At 46.1% G+C, this 21,144-nt stretch overlaps 1 protein-coding gene across 4 annotated transcripts in view; it reads left to right on the top strand.

Moving 5' to 3' along the window:
• The first annotated feature begins 17,126 nt into the window (after positions 1-17,126).
• The window catches only part of OTOF (otoferlin), a 219,258-nt gene continuing 215,240 nt past the window's right edge, over positions 17,127-21,144 (top strand). For all 4 annotated transcript variants that reach the window (XM_061626513.1, XM_061626515.1, XM_061626516.1 and 1 more), the window contains exon 1: positions 17,127-17,205. In XM_061626513.1, the coding sequence (XP_061482497.1) occupies positions 17,127-17,205 (79 nt within the window). The remainder of the gene's footprint in view (positions 17,206-21,144) is intronic.

Here is a 21,144-nt window from a genome sequence, read left to right as displayed (position 1 = left end):
TCCTTTCTCTTCTTAAGACCAGGGAAAGGCATGGGCAGCCAGAGCAGACCTGGTGGACCAAGGGTCCTTCCAGAGGGGACTTTATTGTGGAGTTAGCCCTGCTTATCTCCAGACGTTTTTCCCCACGCAACATTGTCGTCATCAAAATTCTTCTTCCTCTTCCACATATAATGCAGGTTCCCGCTTACTGCAGAGAAGCTGATAAGTAAAAGAAACCCATTACACATCTGCAGTAACAGTTGGTGTGGAAGCTTGATAGGACTTTTTTTCTTTTTGCATGGACGGTTTGCCACATGTGTGGTGATGACACTTCAGTGGGTGTTCCCTATTGCCTCACTGATATTTCCATTTGCTCCTCACCTGAGCACAACCTAGCCATTTTGTTTCTGCCAGCAACCTCCAGTACCAAACAAAAGACTCCTATTTCACCTAATGGCCATGTGCTGAAGGCACGCCCTTTTCAAACGACCTATTCAGCAAAAATGGGAGATCACCTCTGAGACTGTAATCACAGTGCATAGCTTTTACTTGAAGGATCACCTTACCCCATATATGCCCACTTGACCAGTTCTGTGGAACTGACACTTTTATAAGTGCCACTGCCACATAATGTTTGTTTGGCACTTGCAAGGAATTGATCCTTCAGTGTGGCAGCTCCCGTACTCTGGAACTCCCTGCCCATTGATGATGATGATGATGATGATGATGTTTCTAGCAGGCACCTGCCTATCCTGTCATGTTTTTGGCACCTGCTAGAAACAGTCTAAGCAAACCCATGCAGATATGTAAAGCTGACATTTATTTTAGTATGTAATTTTATTTTATAATGTATATTTTTAACTGCTGATTTTATTTATATTTACATTTTTATTTTGTTTTGTTTTCAGGTCCACTTGTTTTTAACTTTTAATATATATATTATAATTTTAATTTTTTCACCAAAAGTCATAATTGACTTGAAGGCATATAACAACAACAAATTCTATGAAATAAATACAGTAGGGCCCCGCTTTTCGGCATTCCGCTAATACAGCAGCTTTCAATTAGGGTAAGGCCCCACTCATACGGTGGTTGTTCCCCTTTTACGGTATTTTTCAGGCGCCAGGCACCATTCTGTTGAATTAGTTCCGCTTTTCAGCAGGTTTCGCTTTTAGGCGGGGGTCTGGAACGTAACCCGCCTTATGAGTGGGGCCCTACTGTACATAAATAGAGCCTTTATAAAATAAAATAAAATGGTGGTGTGATGCAAAATGTCTTTATCACTTTTGCAAAAAGTCAGGTAATTGTCTCTGTTGTGAAAGGTCTCTCTCTCTCTCTCTCTCTCTCTCTCTCTCTCTCTCTCTCTCTCTCTCTCTCTCTCAGTGTATACAGTTTTACCTATTGCAAAACATGGCAACTAAGGAGCTTATGCTCTTGCACACTTGGCTCTTGCTCTTGCACACTGGGATTTGTGTTTTTAAAGATGCATGTGCACCACCAGTTTAGAAAACACATGTGCAGGTGCCCAGAACAGGAAAAGGGGAATGAAAGGCAGGAGAAGGCATGATTGAAGAGAGGTTCAAAAAACCACTGCCCACTGGAGTGGATGGTAAGTAGTGGAATTGCAGTGAAGATCCATGACTGGGAAAACCCCCCACAAAAGCATGGAAATAAATGTGCCAAACACACACATAGAAAAAATAGATCTTTATGACATGTTTGTCATCTAAGTCACCCTGCCTGGAAGCCCCTGACTGACCAACAGGAACATGGGAAGCTGCCATTCAACCATCTACCTCAGTATTGTACACACTAAATGGGGTCGACTCTCCAGGATTTCGGGATTCTCTCACAGCCCTACCTGGAGGTGCTGCAAGGGATTGAACCTAAGACCTTCTGCAGGCAAAGCAGATGCTCTATCAGTGAGCTACAGCCCTTCTCTGGTAGCTTGGTCCAGTAGATAGCAGCTTGGTATGTTCACTCCGCAACACAGCTCAGCTGTATTTTGCAACCTGGTTCAGAAATGCAAAATTATGTGACCTTGCATAGCTCAGTGGGTTGAGGGTTTTCTTTGCTGCAAGAAGCACAAGGTCTCTGGTTCAATCTGCAGTAAAAAGGATCTCAGTCAATAGGGCTCTGGAAGACTTTGAAGATCCACTGCCAATCAGAGTAGATTCTACTCTGTGTTAGGCACTTTCATGTGTTGGATTGAGGTTGCCTCTTCCTAGTGGGCACAATTTGTGTATCGCACACTGCAGTCAGTTGGGAGAGGGTTAAATGTCAGCATCAGCAGTGGAATTGGCACCTTGAAATGAAACCCCAGAGGTACTACCTGGTTACACCAAAGGCCCCAGAAAAGCACTCGATGTCCTGCTGTGACCTAGTTTGTGTTTATTTTCCTAGAGAGGGTAAGCAGATCTATTTTGCACTTTCACTGCCCTGTTGTTACTCTCCTCGGATTCATCAGAATGAGGAAGACCAGTCCCGGGAACTCCAGTTTAACATCAGCACAGAATCACTGAATTGGATTGTACTGGAAGATCATCTAGGGCAGCCGTCCCTGTCTGGTACACTCCAGAGGTTTGGGATGATAGGAAGAGTAGACCAAAACATCTGGAGGGGACCAGGCTGGGGAAGGCTGGTCTAGGCCAATTGCATCCTTACTACAATGAAGAACTATCCATTCTTCAATTATGCAGTTGTGCAGGTATGCTGCAGACAGAAGTACTTTGTGCAGAGGAGAACATAGGGAATCTGCCTGCCATCAAGTCAGACCATTGACCCATCTAGCTCAGTTTTGTTAACACGAAGAGGCAGCAGCTCTTCGGAATCTCAGACAAAGGTCTTTCTGAGCCCTACCTGGAGATGCAGAGGACTGACACTGGGACCTTTTGCATGTCAAGCAAGTGCCACTGAGCTGTGGCTCTTCCTGTTTTTGCATTTCACTTCCATTTAACCCCATTCCCCTTTTACATCCCCCCTTTTACACTCATGTAAGAACATAAGAAGAGCTCTGCAGCTGGATCAGGCCAAAGGCCCATCTAGTAGCTAAGCAGAGGCCTGTGGGAAGCCTGGCAGCAGGACCTGAGTGCAACACTGCTCTAACTTCAGCAAAATGAACTGTCTTCAAGTGGATCCCGACTTATGGCAAAGCTGTGAACAGGGTTTTCATGGTAAGCGGTATTCAGAGGGGGTTTACCATTGCCTCCCTCTGAGAGGCAGTGACTGGCCCAAGGTCATCTGTAATGTTCCTCCCACTGGCACCACCTGTCAGGCTCCCACCTGTGGCTACCAGCAGTCAGAATCACACTTTTTATTTTTCTGTAGCTCACCCTAGCGCAGATCTCAAAAGATGCCACTGCTAGGCAGCACCACCAGCCACTCCCTGTAAACAATACTGCTAGAGACTTCACCTAGTCTCCCTATGGCTTATTGTTACTTTGTGTCTGGGTACCCTTGCCGTCCACAACCCCCTTGTATCTTTGTCTAAAAAGCATACAATCCTGGGTTGCTCTGGATACTTGATGATGTTACAATATCTCCCTTCACCGCTGCCACCATTTATTTGATACTGTTTCCCTCCAACCTTGGTAATTACCCTGCCCTGCCTTCTGGTCTGTGTATCCCCAGCCAAGGATCAGGCTTTTGGTAAACCAATAAAAGTATTTAATTGATAACACCAGGAAATAACAAGATTACTTTAGGAATGTTCAACAAGCATATGGTTTCATATAGTGTCACTCTTTATGTTTCCAGTCTTATGTATTCTGCCTAAATACCAGCCAAATATAATCCAACCCACAACCAACTCCAATCCACACTCCACAACCAACCGCCAACAACTCCTCCACAAAACAGAACCCTGAACCAACTGTCATCCTCTCATTTATACCTTCAGCCACTCCAACGCTCAGCCAATCATCATACAGCATTCTCCAGCATTCTAGCCCATGTACTCCCCCCTCTCACTCAGTCACTTACCATATATCACTTAATAAATCCGCACTTATCATATTTACAGATATTAAAATGCAGGGACATCACATCACCCAGTGAGCTTCATGGCTGTGTGGGGATTCGAACCCTGCTTTCTCAGGTCGTAGTCCAACACTTTAACCATTACACCACACTGGCTCTCTTCCTACAGCAAAAGAACCTTAATTTCTGGAATGTATCCCTAATGGCCTAAACTTTCTGTTCCCTTGCCAGTGGAATGTGACATTCCTCCAAGCTTAAGGAAAGAGGCACAGAGAAACAGTCTGGAGCCAACTTTGCAGAGAGAGAGAGAGAGGTTGGTGGTAAAGGAGAAGCCCCTTGGGGTGAGTGTTTCTTTCCGGGGATCAGGTGCAGGATTAGCTAATGTACCGCCCGCTGTAGGAGAAGCTATTTGATTCCAATATGCTCTGCTTGCCTATATTTGAAATGAAACAAGTGTTTCAAGGGGTGTCATAGGACGCCAGTGCTCTGGAAAGGAAACCCTGTGCTATAGTGTTGTTCCTGGACTGTCTGCCTGGAAAAGTGGTCCCTTCATCCTTCCTTGCTATTCTCTGCACCCCATTCCAAATGGTCGCCTTTTGGTTTTGGTTTCGACTAACACGGGTTGTGCTTCTGTGAATTTCACTCTGCTGCTCTGCACCGCCAAACAGGTGCCAGGTTGCCTCACCCCTGGTAGCTCTTCAGCCACAAGTGGATGAATTTCTAATCACCAGGAAGGAAGCTCATCCCCCAAGTGCTCCTTCTGTGAGAGCACCAATTTGTCATGTCCTGCCATCATATGGCAGGGACAGGCTAGATGATCCCCTGGAAGATTTTTGCAAGGTGGACATAAAGCCCCACCAGGTTCAGTGAGCCATTCTCCTATGTAAGTATGCACTGGATGCCTTAAGATTCTTCTGATTAATGAAAAGTATAATGAAGGCGGCTTAACAGATATCCCAGAGATATTAATTCCAGCCAGTTCCCTGCTTTTATTTCATACCCTCTTCTGCCACCCAGTTTTGGAAACCACAGGTATACAGCATCTCTGCTGACTGAAGTGCCTCTGATGGATGTTTTAATTCCTAATTTTATGCTCAAACCAATCATGCCCACATCTGAGATTTGATAATACTGTTATAGGATTGGGGATGGTCTGAATGATCTCCCAGGATCCCTTCCAACTTGGTTCTTGATTCTAAGAGAGAGAGTGGGTCTGAAATCTGCTAGGTAGTACCCTGACCTGGCAAACTGAGCTGATAAGTTCCCCATGACCCTCCTGTCCTTAAGGAGATTAGCTTTAACAAAGGCAGAGACTCGGTCTGGAATAGGGTGTCTCTTTCTTCCTCCACTTTCTCCCCCCTCCTGTCTCTAGAGGTGATGTCATCTAGCTGGATCTGAGCAAAGGGAAGCATCCTGCAGTTTGGGGGGGGGAGAGAAGGAGCAGAGTGAGGGTCAGAGAGCTAGGCTGAAGCTCTGTAAGCAGTAAGCCACCACCTTTGTTCAACCTGTATATTTGCAAATGAATGTGAATATAATGCAAAAATGCCATAAGCCTCTAGTGACCTCCTTCCAAAAGGAAATTGAACGGAGGTACATGCTGGAACCCCTAGATATTCTCACCCATTTGAGGATGTATGCCTTCAGTTGGATTCCTGCATTGAGTAAGGGATTGGACTCGATGGCCTTATAGGCCCCTTCCAGATCTAATATTCTATGATTCTATGACTGGAGTGTGCAGTAGCTGTAATAGATCTATTGCTGGTTGGGGGCTGAATACCATCTTTAGCCTCTGCAGCCCTTTTTTTTATTTTACTGCTCCTGTTCCTGCACCAGGAGAACTGCATCCTGTAGAGGAGCCAGAGGGTTGAGCCAATCCGTTCCTCCCTGGAGAGCAACTGTCAAGTCTGCCTCCGCTATAGTTGCTTTGAGGGGAAAACATGTTGTGTGGGCTTCTGTTTGTGGTCGGCAGCTGTGTTTGAATGTATGAAATATGATTTAAGGGTTTTTGTTATTTTATATTTTAAAAATATGGTTATTACTATTTCTAAACAAAAACATTTAAAAAATTATAGGCAATCGCAAGTGTAAAAATGTTGCTGGGAATTAACATGTTAGATCGTAAAATCCTCTGGGATGTACGCCAGTGTCCAAGTAGTGTTTCTTCACATGTGACCACGCGTAGTTGGCGGTTGTTGCCTGTGTTCTGGTGAACTGATGAACTGAGCAGTGATACCAAGTGATGGAAATTGTGTCTGTTTTTGTGAATCCTTGTGCTTTTTGAATTTGAATGTTTGAATTTATATTTAATGTATTATATTTTGTTCTGTATTATTCTGTCCACCGCTTTGGGACCTTGCCCCCAAAATGGTATAGAAATAAATGTGAATGAAAATTTGAAAAAATGCTGCTATTTTCATAAAGCTCCAGCTTTCTCAGTGTTTGAAAAGGCTTATTGCTTGCTTCCCCATGTATCCCTATTTTGATTGTGAAATACCTGCAGTTTGCAAAGCAGAGCTTTACTCTTCAAGGTTTCCAGGCTGACAATGGGATCCTCATTGAAATGGAACATGGTTTGCTCTAATCGTGGCAGGTTTTAATTTTCGGTCAACTATGAATTTAGAAACAGACTGGAAGAGGGGAGGAGAGGGAGTTGTAACTGTCTCTGTACAAGTGGCTGCAGAGAGAAACCTATTGATCACTGTCAGGGGAGATGTTACAAGAATGTCAACAGCCAAATGTGAGGGGTTCTTTGTCCAGAAAAGCCACTACAAAAAGCTTTGCAATGCTTTGCCTTCTAAACTCTCTTATGCACACAGTATCATTTTTGCAACTTACATGCATTCAGTAGCATATCTGAACAGAGGTGGGAGGTAATATTTGACACTCAGTGGGAACGCAACACCCTCCCCACGCTCATCCACCCAAAACTGCTAAATTGCCAGGGGAAAAGAAAGGATGCGGTAATTTCTCCAGAACTCATTGTTCATACATGCTAAAAACAGGTTGCAGGTTGGGATCCTTCCAAAATTCATTTCATTGGCATTCTCTCTTTGGAGTTTTGACTTTCCAATAACATAGCCTTTCTTGCGTCAGAAGTGGAAAGGCCGCATTAGGAATTTTGTTTCATTCCTAAATTTTGTATAGAACACCATGCATGCTCAGTTTGCTGCAGATTAGGTTCTTTCATAGAATGATAGAGTTGGAAGGGGCCTTGTAGGCCATCGAGTCCAACCCCCTGCTCACAGCAGGAAATCCACAGCTAGAGCATCTCCCGCAGATAGCTGTCCAGCCTCTGCTTGAAGACATCCAGCGAAGGGGATCCCACCACCTCCCTAGGCAGTCGGTTCCATTGCCGAACCGCCCTTACTGTCAAGAAGTTCCTTCTAATGTCCAATCTGAATCTACACTCCTGCAACTTAAAACCATTAGACCTAGTCCTACCCTCTGGGGCAGCAGAGAACAAATCTGTACCCTCCTCTATGTGACAGCCCTTCAGGTACTTAAAGAGTGCAATCATGTCACCCCTCAGCCTTCTCTTCACTTCATCTGCATCTCCCCTGCATTACCTGTGCATTGATAAAACGCTGCAAATATACATACATATGCGCTATTTGACTTGATCGCATGAATCGTTGCATCAAAATTCCTTCTGAGTGGTGTTTTTGGAATGCACATTGGAACTATTGGGAAGGTCCATAGCTCAGTGGCAAAACGCTGCATGTAGAAGGTCCCAGGTTCAATCCCCGGACAGCATCTGCAGGTAGGGCTGGGTGACACTTCCTGCCTGAAATCCTGGACAGCCGCTGCTGCCAGTCAGTACAGATAATGGTTTGATTCCGTGTGAGACAGCTTCCTATGTTCCCCTTGTGTGCGCCAGTCTTATTGATTTATATTTATGAATCACTACCCATAAAACATTCCAAAGTGATTTAACAATAAAAAAAATACATACAAACAATTTCAGCTCCAACACAGATGCGGGCTGGGGCAGAAATCTCAAGCCCTCTTAAAAGGCATGTTGGAAAAGGAATGACCACTGTGGCATCATGGGCATGATCACACAGCTTTTTTCACAATCTGTTTTCAAAAGACCAATAATTGGGTGTTAGAACAAATTAGACCAGAACTATCACTAGAAGCTAAAACGATGAAACTGAGGTTATCATACTTTGGACACATCATGAGAAGACATGATTCATTAGAAAAGATAATAATGCTGGGAAAAACAGAAGGGAGTAGAAAAAGAGGAAGGCCAAACAAGAGATGGATTGATTCCATGAAGGAAGCCACAGACCTGAACTTACAAGATCTGCACAGGGTGGTTCATGAGAGATGCTCTTGGAGGTCACAGATTCATAGGGTTACCATAAGTTGTAATCGACTTGAAGGCACATAACAACAACAACAAATTTTCAGTGCACCCATGTGCATTCTTGTCGTTAATGTAGGAGGGGGAAGAAGACCCAAATGGATGGAGCAAAGTATTGTCTGCTGCTGCAGCAGCAAGTGGCACATGAATTAATTTTAGACGTTCTCTTAGCTCCAGACGTTCTCTGGAATTCAGAATGAGTGGAGATGCAGGAAAGAGCAAACCAGGGGAATGATAATGGAACAGAAGAGGGAAAATCCTCACATTGAGTGGCTGCTGGTGGCTCCCTGTCAGTGGGGCAGTGGAATCCGCTCTGGGTTTTAGTTTGAGCTTTCAAAGAGCTGTCCAAACCACCAAACAGTGCTGATTGTGACAAATCCAGGATGGGATTGAAATCACTGCCTCCTTACATTCCTAAGTGCCATGCAAAAGGCCTCTGTTCCCTTTCTCACCCAGCTGACAACAGGTGCTCTTTTCCTTCTGCAAGGCAACTGTTGGGCACATTCTGCTTTGCGCTGCTAGCAAACACATTGTATAAGTGCCCACGCATCTTTTCTGCAACACGGAGCCCCCTCCTTGCATGGATGTAATTGCAGATTTTGACAGGACACCCCTCAACTCCAAATTGTTGTTTATTTTAATGATGTAGTGCTTTGGTTGGACCCTTGTGGACCTGGGAGCAGACAGTCGGAGGAACAAGCCGGCTGGGAAGCCAGCAGAACTGTCTCCCTGCTGGGCTATCAATAGAAATGGAGAGGCCACGAAGAAGAGCGGTTGGCAGGATGTGTAACCGAGGAAGATGGACACATCTAAAGCTCAGGCTGTTCTCCGTCAGTTCCCGCTAAGCAGCATGTTTCTCTCTCTTTTCCCTGAGGGTATTTCAGAACTGTTGCAAATGCTGTTGATTAGCAGATATACTGCCAATGGAGCAGGCATTCTGCTCTGGCTTTTAGTCTGAACATTCAAGGAGCTATCCAAGGTGCTTCGGGTGCAACCAGATGCACATTATGGGAAGCCCACAAGCAGGACCTAAGCACAAGAGGAGCAATGTTCCTTCCTGCTTCAGTATGTTGGATAGTTCCTTGAAAGTTTGGACTAAAGCCCGGAGTGGATTCCACTGCCCCACTGACATGGATCCACCATCTGCCGCTGAATGGAAGGCAGCCTATCTTCAACAGCAATGGTATATCTAAGATGATCTTCCACATTCAGAGGCAGTGTACTGTTGAGCATCAGATGCTGGGAATAAATGATGCAGGAAGTTTGTTGGCTGCTTGTAGTCTCCAGAGAGGCTTTTGGCTGGTCTTTGTGGGAAGAAGGATGCTGGGCCTGCTCTAGACCAAGGGCAATGCTCTTATGACAGAACTGACTGGCCTTTCCAACATTTGACTGGGCACCAGGAATCACTCAGTGGTGTGCCCGGGAGAAGCATGGATACACAACGCCTCATAGCCAGTTTGGATTGCTCAAACTGCAAGTTCTTATCTAGCCATCAGTTTGAATGTTTATTTATTTATTTATTTATTTATTTTCATTTCTAGACTGCCCATAGCTAATAGCTCTCTGGGCGGTGTACAAAACGAGATTAAGATACAATATAGAATAAAATCAGTAACAAAGAGGAACACATTAAACTAAAACATTAAACATAAAACATTAAACATTAAAATGCCTGGGAGTATAGCCAGGTCTTAACCTGGCGCCTAAAAGAAAGAACCGTAGGCGCCAGGCGTATTTCCTCCGGTAAGCTGTTCCACAATTCGGGGGCCACCACAGAAAAGGCCCTAGATCCAGTAACAGTCCTCCGGGCATCCTGGTGAGTTGGTACCCGGAGGAGGGCCTTAGATACTGAACGAAGTGAACGGGTAGGTTCATAGCAGGAGAGGCGTTCCACAAGGTATTGCGGTCCCACACCGTGTAAGGCTTTATAGGTCAACACCAGCACCTTGAATCTTGCTCGGAAACAAATAGGTAGCCAGTGCAAGTGAGCCAGGACAGGTGTTATATGCGCGGACCGATTGGTCCTCGTCAACAGCCTGGCTGCTGCATTTTGCACTAGCTGAAGTTTCCGAACAGTCTTCAAGGGCAGCCCTACGTAGAGCGCATTACATTATGCTGATCCTATTTGTGGAGAAAAAAAATCAATTTTTATTTATTTTATTTTTTAAATATTGGGCTAAACTAGACCTGATGTTAATAGCAGTCATGGACAGTGTGGGATGGGGACTGGATCAGCATCACAGTTTGGGGAGGGAGGGGGCTTGGATCATGAAAGTGCAGAAGGTTGAATCCCACCCAATCAGTTCCATGGTCCTAGTCTGAATCAGGCCTTTCCACTTGTTATGGAAATAAGCAGAGATCCTCAGCGTCTGAGCAGCGTGTGCGCCAGAGTGGGTGTTCACCTAAGTAGCAGGCTTTTATCCTGCTGGGAGAAAGGGCGGGATATAAATGAAATAATAAATAAATAAATTTAGATCACTGAGACTTAAGACTTAGTAAAATAAGAAAAGCTACTTTATTTATAGAAATGCATAGTAGATAGGAAAGGCATACCTAGTTCTAACTAAGTTGGAGGCACAATGCCCAGACGTGGGAGTTGCCCTCATGGCTCAGGAGAGGGAGCAAAGGCAAAGATGTCTCCTCTCTCTCAGTCAAAGAAGATGACAAAGGAAGGAGGGCTCTGATGCCTCTTCTGGCTCAGACTCCTCACCTTCCTCTGCTGGTGTATCACTGTGATCCCTTCTGTTGTGGAAGAATAGCTCAGTTTCTTCTTCCATTTCGCTGTCACCTGTTTGGTGTGGCACTGTTTCTGGTTGGTGTGCACACTTTCCCTCATCAAAGTGGACAGCTCTGTATACTCCAACTTTTCCAGCTTTGGGATCTATGACTCAGTATCCCTTCTGTGTTGAAGAATACCCAATGAATATTCCTTTCTTGGCAGTGTTGTCAAATTTTGACCTCTTTTGTCTCAGGATGTGTACAAAGGCCTTGCTGCTGAATACACAAAGGTGAGACACGCTTGGTGTCAGATGATGCCATATCTCAAAAGGTGTTTTGTTGGTTGCAGCTGCCAGAAGTCAGTTCTGCAGATAGGTAACAGTAACCTCTGCTTCCCCCCAGTACGTCTGTGGTAACTGTGCATCTTCCAACAAGGAACAAATCTTCTGTCCAAGAGTCCAGTTCATGCATTCTGCAGCCCCATTTTGTTCTGGAGTATAAACAACAGTAGTCTGGTGCTCTATGCCTTCCTCACATAGAAAGTCTTGCATAGCCCTGGATACAAATTCTCCTCCATTGTTGGATCTTATAATTTATGGCTTTCTGCAAAATTAGTTGGGCACAGTTCTGATACAGTCCTTTAATTTTTGAAGTACTTGACCTTTCTCTCTCAGTAGGTGCATTGTAGTATACCTTGAGAAATCATCTATGAAAGTAAGCATGTATAAATTTCTGCCCCGTGATGGCATTCTAATGGGTCCACAAAGGTCTGTGTGAACTAATTCTAGAGGTTTTGTAGTTTGCTTTTTACTTTTCTTTGGAAAAGAACCCTGTGCTTCAGGGCATGACTCATCTCTCTATCCTGCCTTTGGTTGCTGTTTCTGCCCACAGTAACATTTACTTTTTCAGACAGAACTTGTTTCTGTCTCTTTATAATCCTGATCTTTCAGATAGTCTACAATCTGATCCAGATTCTGATCTGTCTGTTCTAGTATGCAAACCCATATATAATGATGTTGATTTAGAGAGGCCAGGAGTATGACTTTTTGTAAATCTTTGTCTAAAGATCTCCCACAGGCTTCTAATTCTTGGAGCAGACTTTAAAATCTCTCCAGATGTGGATTCAGATCTAGAGTGCTAGACTGTTTCAGCATGTACAGTGGCTTATAGAGAAACATCACGTGATTTTTAGATTTTCTCTGATACACATTTTCCAGCTTCTCCCATATTTCTCCAGCATTTATACAGCCCATGCAAACATTTAGTGCCTCATCTGATAAAGCAGAAATAAGAAGAGACTTTACTTTGGCATGCTTATGCTTCCAGCAGGCAGTGGCTGCTTCATCCACTGCTGATGGTTCAGGATCAGTCAGGACTCCATGCAGATTCTCCCCTTCCAAAAGTGCCATCATTCAAAGACTCCAAATTGCATAATTGTCCTTCTCCGGCCTTGGGATCCTTGTCTTGTGTCGATTCTTCAGCCATGGCTTCCTACCTTTTGTTCTGCTTTTCTTTCTCTAACCTAAAGTCTCCTTTTTATCACTTTTGTAAATCACACACAGCCTTTTTAGCTTTCAGGTGCAATTCACAATTCAATCTAGTTTAAAAAGGTAAAAGTGTCCCCGCACTTGTAGTTCGAGTCGTTTCCAACTCTTAGGGTGACGTCTTGCGACGTTTACTAGGCAGACCGTATATATGGGGTGGGATTGCCAGTTCCTTCCCCGGCCTTTCTTTACCCCCCAGCATATGGGGGTTATGCACGCTTACTGGCGTGCATAACCCTTTGTTATGGAAATATGCAGAGATCCTCATTGTTCTGAGCTGTGTGTGTGCCAATGTGTGTATTTACCTAAGTAGCAGGCTTTTACCCTGCATTGAGATCACTGAGACTTAAGACTTAGTAAAATAAGAAAAGCTGCTTTATTTACAGAATTACATAGGATATAGGAAAGGCATACCTAGTTCTAACTAACTAACTAAGTTGGAGGTGCAATGCCCAGACATGGGTCTTGTCCTCATGGCTCAGGAGAGAGAGAGGAGACAAAGATGTCTCCTCTCTCCTTGGACAGTCAAAGACAAAGATGGGCAGGTCAGCTTCCCTGAACATATCAGTTTACAACGGAAGGAAGTCAGGTAGAGAAGAGCACAGGTAAAGGTAGGCAAGCCGAGCCAGCTGGAGGACCCTCACTCTCTCTTTCTTCTGGAATACACACAAAAGAACCCAAACAGGAGTTGCTCTTGCCCCACTTCCAACACTGCTCATGCATGTTATGAACATTTTTTAAAAATTATTTATGGCTCGTGACGTTTGATCAGCTCTAGATGTTATAGGAAGCATTGACAATGACTACACAAGTGGTTTGCCCTTGACTCATCATCCTAAGAACATGAGAAGAGCCCTTTAGCTGGATCAGGCCAGTGGCCCCTCTAGTTCAGCCTCCTGTCCTCACAGTGGCCAGCAAAGTGCCCCTAATGGGAAGATGCCCCCAAGCAGGACCTGAGTGCAAGAGCAACCCTGCTGTGGTTTCCAGCAACTGTTGTTCAGAAGTGTACAGCCTCCAAAGGTTTTACATCCATTATAAAGCCCACAGGGAAAGATGTACAAGGCTCCAGTTGCATGCTCAGCTTGCCTTGCACCCATCGCCAGCCCCCTCCTGTCCGTTTCTCCCTTTGACATGCTGGTGGAAGCACTTAGGGTCAAAGGTCTACCTGAGTGACGGCCACTACCTTAGATGGCTTTAAAAGGGGACTTGACCAGTTCAAGGAGGAGTATGAGAGGTCTGTCGATGGCTACTAGTTGTGTGGAACATCCAGAGTGAGAGTCAGTCTACCTCCAGGCGGGGGTGTTGGGGGGGAAGAGGAGCAGAGGATATTGCGCCGTTGAGTTATTGCAAGGATTACAAAAAGGAAATGTACACAAAATGTTTCGAATGCTATAAGGTGCTTTATTTTTATTTGTTTGCTTTTTAAAAATGCTACACATTACATGCAAAATGATTCTGTTGACTGGTAGCTGCTTGACTCAGTACATCCTCTATGGCCCCTGCTGTTTCTCAGACAAATCTTCCCCCCTTGAAACAGCTTCTGTGCCTTCAGCAGCTGAACAGCAGGCAGAAATTCAGCAGGTGAAACTTTGTGAAATTGCTGATCTGCTAACTAAAATATGTAACTTGTCCCTCGGGTCCTCCTCCGTGCCTGAGGACTGGAAAGTGGCAAATGTAACGCCAATCTTCAAAAAGGGATCCAGAGGGGATCCCGGAAATTACAGGCCAGTTAGCTTAACTTCTGTCCCTGGAAAACTGGTAGAAAGTATGATTAAAGCTAGATTAACTAAGCACATAGAAGAACAAGCCTTGCTGAAGCAGATCCAGCATGGCTTCTGCAGGGGAAAGTCCTGTCTCAGTAACCTATTAGAATTCTTTGAGAGTGTCAACAAGCATATAGATAGAGGTGATCCAGTGGACATAGTGTACTTAGACTTTCAAAAAGCGTTTGACAAGGTACCTCACCAAAGACTTCTGAGGAAGCTTAGCAGTCATGGAATAAGAGGAGAGGTCCTCTTGTGGATAAGGGATTGGTTAAGAAGCAGAAAGCAGAGAGTAGGAATAAACGGACAGTTCTCCCAATGGAGGGCTGTAGAAAGTGGAGTCCCTCAAGGATCGGTATTGGGACTTGTACTTTTCAACTTGTTCATTAATGACCTAGAATTAGGAGTGAGCAGTGAAGTGGCCAAGTTTGCTGACGACACTAAATTGTTCAGGGTTGTTAAAACAAAAAGGGATTGTGAAGAGCTCCAAAAAGATCTCTCCAAACTGAGTGAATGGGCGGAAAAATGGCAAATGCAATTCAATATAAACAAGTGTAAAATTATGCATATTGGAGCACAAAATCTGAATTTCACATATACGCTCATGGGGTCTGAACTGGCGGTGACCGACCAGGAGAGAGACCTCGGGGTTGTAGTGGACAGCACGATGAAAATGTCGACCCAGTGTGCGGCAGCTGTGAAAAAGGCAAATTCCATGCTAGCGATAATTAGGAAAGGTATTGAAAATAAAACAGCCGATATCATCATGCCGTTGTATAAATCTATGGTGCGGCCGCATTTGGAATACTGTGTACAGTTCTGGTCGCCTCATCTCAAAAAGGATATTCTAGAGTTGGAAAAGGTTCAGAAGAGGGCAACCAGAATGATCAAGGGGATGGAGCGACTCCCTTCCGAGGAAAGGTTGCAGTATTTGGGGCTTTTTAGTTTAGAGAAAAGGCGGGTCAGAGGAGACATGATAGAAGTGTCTAAAATTATGCATGGCATTGAGAAAGTGGATAGAGAAAAGTTCTTCTCCCTCTCTCATAATACTAGAACTCGTGGACATTCAAAGAAGCTGAATGTTGGAAGATTCAGGACAGACAAAAGGAAGTACTTCTTTACTCAGCGCATAGTTAAACTATGGAATTTGCTCCCACAAGATGCAGTAATGGCCACCAGCTTGGACGGCTTTAAAAGAAGATTAGACAAATTCATGGAGGACAGGGCTATCAATGGCTACTAGCCATGATGGCTGTGCTCTGCCACCCTAGTCAGAGGCAGCATGCTTCTGAAAACCAGTTGCCAGAAGCCTCAGGAGGGGAGAGTGTTCTTGCACTCGGGTCCTGCTTGCGGGCTTCCCCCAGGCACCTGGTTGGCCACTGTGAGAACAGGATGCTGGACTAGATGGGCCACTGGCCTGATCCAGCAGGCTCTTCTTATGTTCTTATGTTCTTGTTCATCATCACCCAATCTCACTTATGGGAAGCAACCCCTGCTGAATTTCTGCCTGTTGCCCAGTGGTTGTAGGACCAGGAGTTATTCCAGCAAAAAAGAAAGAAGCAACCCAAGTTGAGGTGACCCCTCCTCCTATAGAAACAACCTGTTTTGTACGAATGCAATCAGCGTCCCTCTGCCCAGTCTACATCCCAGGGTTGTTGTAAAGGTGAGGAGGACATGAATTGAAAATCGTGTTTGCGTATTTAAATGTCTATGGAAATAATAGTCAACAACAGTCACCTCCAGGAATCCCACAAGCAGGGCAGGAAGACAGCAGACCTCTCCCATCACTTGCTACAAGCATCTAGCTCTTAGGGATAGACTGCTGCTGTAGATGGAGGCTCTTCTACAAAGGCAGTCTGGAGGCATTTTGTTTGGGCGTTGTTGCAAACACAGAATGGACCCTTGGGTCAAACCACCCAGCAGGGCTCTTCTGATATCCCTAGGATGAATAAAAATAAGCCACCCCAACTGGCCTGTGTGTGTGCACGTGTGAAGGCTGCAGAAATCAAGCGAGCTGTGTTGAAGCCCCAAGGCTATGTGCAAGGGGCGAGCCTTAGCCTCAGAATTCAGGAGCCTTGCCCCTCTTTCCCTCCCTCCATTGCACCAACCGGTCCTGCTGCAAGCCTGAAGAAGCTGGGATGATCACCGAGATCTCCAAAGCAGCACACACACACACACACCCAGAACCCGGCACACACAGAGCTAGACACAGACCCGCCTGGCCCCCTTCTGCGGGATGCAGCAGCGAAGCAGTTAAGGCGAGCCAGCTGTGGCTCCAGCCGCCCCAGGCAGCGCGCAAGGGATGCTCCGCTCCGTTCTGCCTGGTCCACGAGGCACAAGCCAAGTTGCTCTTGGCTGCAGAGCCTGCGCGGGGCGGCTGCATCCTCCTCCTCCGGGCTGGGGGAGACAGGGGACGGGAGACCTTTGCCTGCAAGGAGGCACCGGCCAAGAGAGTGTGCAGAGAGCGAGCGAGTCAGAGCCGAGTGGCACTTTTCTGCGGCAGCTCCTGAATAATTGAGCGAGGCCAGCCGCTTGCTGCTCTTGCAGGCAGCGCAACCGCCGCGGCTCTGGGTTGCGCCTGCTCCGGGAGGGCCAGGATGGGAGGAGAGTCCGACGGCTAAGGAGCTGAGCCGGGGCTCGCCGGGCAAAGGGAAGAGGAGGGCACAGCTCTAAGTCCGCGAAGGCAGCCCAGCTGGCGACCCACCCCTGCTTCAGCTGCCCTCCTCTGCCGGTCTGTTGTAGGAGCAAGGAAGCCTCACCCTCCCGGGCACCGACATGGCCTTGATCGTGCGCCTGAAGACGGTCACCGACCTGAGAGGCAAAGGAGACAGGATCGCCAAAGTGGCTTTCAGAGGTACCCAACCCCGCGTGTGTGGCTTGCGGAGGTGGCTTCTCCGTGTTCGGGGTGGTGTTGCTGCGGGCGGGCGTGCAAGTGTGTGCTTGTGTCCCGGGGAGTAAAAAGTTCTCTGCAGAGGAGTCTCTCCTGCGCTGGAAGGAACACCCTGCAGTCAAAACAGCATGACTCAGGTGAGGGAGATGCTCCTGGGCAGCCCCAACCCGGGAAATGGTGGGGGTTCCCAGGCCACTGCTCGCAGTCATTTTGTGTCTGCCAAAGTTAGCTTGTGTTGATTTTTGTGGGGGAAAGCAAAAACAAAAGGGGAGGTTCTGGTGCCTCCAGTTAGCGCTGATGGTGTGGCTGCTTTGCCACATGGCACATTATTTTGAAGAATGTTCCCAGAGTGGGTTATATAAATTAAATATAAACTAAGATGGGGGGGATTATGCTCCAGATACTTGTGGGACCCTTTGCAAGAGCTCCTGAAGAAGTTGAGATCTCCAAAACAAAAAACAAAAAAACCCAGCTCTGTACTTGCAGAGTAGATAATTCAGGGTCACTCTGTTTGGGGTGCGGGGGGGATTGCCACATGGCAGTGCCCTGCACCTCTGCATTGCTTTAAATATGGCATGATTCTTACACTTCAGGCCCTCCAGGTGCTGCTCTGCCACTTAGCCAGGACTTCTTCTCTAACGCAACTTGTGTATGTGGATTTCATCACACCATTATTGTTTGTGGCTGCATGCAGTCATATTCAGAGCACATATGTTGGCTCAGCTCCCCATCATGTGTTCACCATATGTAACAATAATTTGACAGTTCTGAGTGTTCCACATATATTATGTCAGCAGTCCTTACCACAACCCTGTAAGAAAGGTCAGCAGTATTAAGATGTCCTCATGTTGCGTGTGTGGTACTCAAACTGAGCAAGCTTGGCTTGAGTCAGGCTGTCTTGAGTTTGAGCTTGGCACTTTTCAGCTCATACTACACTGGAATAACAGCTATGACACCCCCATCCGCTCATAGAACCAAACACCCAGTGGTGGCCGGTGCCTTCGTTTCAGTGGGGCAGTGGAATCTGCTCTGGGTTTTAGTTTGAACTTTCAAGGAGCTGTCCAAGGATGTGGCAATATTTGAACACAGGTTGCATGCTATTTCCAGCATATGAAAATGGACTGCCTTCAAGTCAATTCTGACTTATGGCAACCCTATGAAGAGGGTTTTCATGGTAAGTGGTATTCAGAGGGGGTTTACCATTGCCTTCCTCTGAGGATGAGAGGCAGTGACTGGCCCAAGGTCACCCAGTGAGCTGTATGGCTGTGTGGGGATTCGAACCCTGGTCGTAGTCCAACACCTTAACCACTACATCACACTGACTCTCCCAACAGTGTTTTAAAATAAATCCTCAAAGCGTAACAAGGGAAGAGGCGAGGCTTGCATCTCAGGTTTGTTCCCCAGAATTATGTTAAAGAACAAAAAGGCTTGGTGCCACCAAACTGCAAGATCAACTTGACTTTCATGTAACAGCTAAAGTAACTTTCCAAATCTCAACCAAGATTAAGGCAACAGAAAGGGCTAAATGCCTAGCTTCCTGGTAGCACCTTAGCCACTATTTCAGCCTTCCTGCTGTATGGCCAAGTGCTAGGTATGTATCAAGAGTCCCACAAAAAGTGTATTTGCAGACCATTCTAGGAGCAGGTCATCTTGCAGACAAAAAGTCTGGAAGGCCTGTTGAAAACACCCAGATGAAAGTGAGCATCAATAACATGCGCTTTGGCAGAGAGGGGAATCATAGAATCGTATCGTTGGAAGGGGCCTATAAGGCCATCAAGTCCAACCCCCTGCTCAATGCAGGAACCCAAATGAAAGCATTGCTGTCCAGCTGCATCTTCAAGGCCTCCAGTGTCAGAGAGCCCAGTCGGGATGATGCAGCAACACATCCGTGGGAAACCCGGCCTGTGCGAAACAGAACAGAAGTTATGGCTCAGAGCAGAATCCAGTCTGGTTTAGGAAAGCATTTGCTCCAACTGCAGAGGCATTGCCAGACTGGCACCGTGAAGAGCACCCCACTGGCTGCACCAGGCTGTATCTTCCTTGCTCAGCTGCCTGAATTGACACCCCCATCTGCAGCTGGCTGGGTGGACGGGGGCCATTCTTGTGGGATGCTTACGCAGAAGGAAATTCCAGCAGTATCAACAGGGTAGAAGAGTCAATGGTGGCTGGTGGCTCCATGTCAGTGGGGCAGTGGAATCTGCTCTGGGCTTTAGTCAGAGCTGTCCAGGTGCTGCTCAGGATCCCACTGCCCCTCTGACACAGAGCCAGCGGCCACCACTGCTTCCTAAACAGGGTGGCTCATGACAGATGCTCTTGGAGGTCGCTGATTCATAGGGTCGCCATAAGTCGTGATCGACTTGAAGGCACATAACAACAATAATGCTGGGGAACAGCCTTCTCTGACAAGAGAAGGGAAGCAAACAATGCCTTGTATAGCACAATCCTATGCAGAAGTACCTTCCACCAAGTTCGATGGGACTTACTCCCAGGGACGTGTGCATGGTATTGTAGTCTGAAAAGTACCACTTGTGAATCTTAACAGGGCATAGGAAGCAGGAAAGAGCTAAAACGGAATCTATATTCCAGCTAAACACGGGTTGTAGATCTTTTTTGTTTCACTGCATTTGAAAAAGGCCAAGTGTGAGTGCCACTTGTTGGCTATAAGCAATTATGATGGCTTAATTTAGGAGCCTCCATGTTCAGAAGCAGTGTACCTGAATGCCATTTGCTGGCGGCACACAGAAAGGATGGGCTGTCCATGCCCTGCTTGCGGTCTTCCTGGAGGAATCCGATGGCTCCATGTCTGAAACAGGATAGTAGGCTAGATAGACACTTGATCTGAACCAGCAGGGCCTCTCTTACACTCTTACTGTGTTCTCATCAAATGAAGCTTCAGAAGGATTATGCATGAGGAACTGGAGGCGGTTTTCACAGTCGTTGGATAATGCCTGCTTTGGTGGATAGATAGATGCAACTCTTGCTCCTAATTCCAGACCTCTGCTGCACCCTTCTGTGAGTCTAGCCTCAGTGAGAGAGCGGGGCTGAAATGCAAAAAGGGAGAACTTTATTCAAGCCTCTGATGCTGTTCACACTGGGAAGGAGGTGTGAAAGAGACCTTGGCCAATGCTGCACATTAAGATGCCCAGCCTGACACACAGCACGTCCTTCTTCACACAGTGCATAATTAGCGAGCGGACCTCGATCCCATCGGAGGTGGTGATGAGGAGTTTCAGAAGGAGATTAGACACATTCCTGGAGGGAAGAAGCCTCTCACATGCCTGTCCCCCAGGCATTTGGTGGCTGAAATGCACAGTTCCTGCAAAACCTGACATTATTAGCTGTGATGGATACGTGCCTCTTTTCTTAATGTTTTAAAAGGTTTTTACTTGTTTAATTTTTAATTATATTGACCTGCTGCCTTGCAGTTGGCCTCCCTGGAAGGACAGGATGATAATAAATAAACAAATAAATAAATAATATTTCTTAAAAATATGTTTTAACCCTTTTAAAAGATATTTTAAAAGCTTTTTTAAAAAAATGTTTTTAAAGTTGTGTTGTTTTGGTGTATTTTAGTGTCTGTTTTTATGATGTTTTGAAATGAGAGAGAACAAGAGGAGAAGAGGCTCTTCCTCTTGTGCCTGGACATGAGTTTCCTTGGTGATGCCTGGCTGGCCACTACCAGAAATAACATGCTGGACCAGATGGACCTTTGGCCTGATGCCTCTTCTTGTGGAAACAGCCATGAGTGTTACTCTTCCCCTGTTACAGCTGAATTATCCTCCTGTCCTTCGCGCTCACAGCTTATCTCTGGAGCTCTGTCTGCGCCTGCCTAGTGCTCAGATTTGCTCCTGATCCTGTGTGGCTATTGCTCCAAGGTTCTTATGAATTACCAAGCCCCCTTTG

Source organism: Rhineura floridana, chromosome 4, assembly GCF_030035675.1.
Source record: "Rhineura floridana isolate rRhiFlo1 chromosome 4, rRhiFlo1.hap2, whole genome shotgun sequence".
Classification (NCBI taxonomy): domain Eukaryota; kingdom Metazoa; phylum Chordata; class Lepidosauria; order Squamata; family Rhineuridae; genus Rhineura; species Rhineura floridana.
Note: the sequence above shows the minus strand (reverse complement) of the source record. Positions and strands in the feature narration are given on the sequence as shown.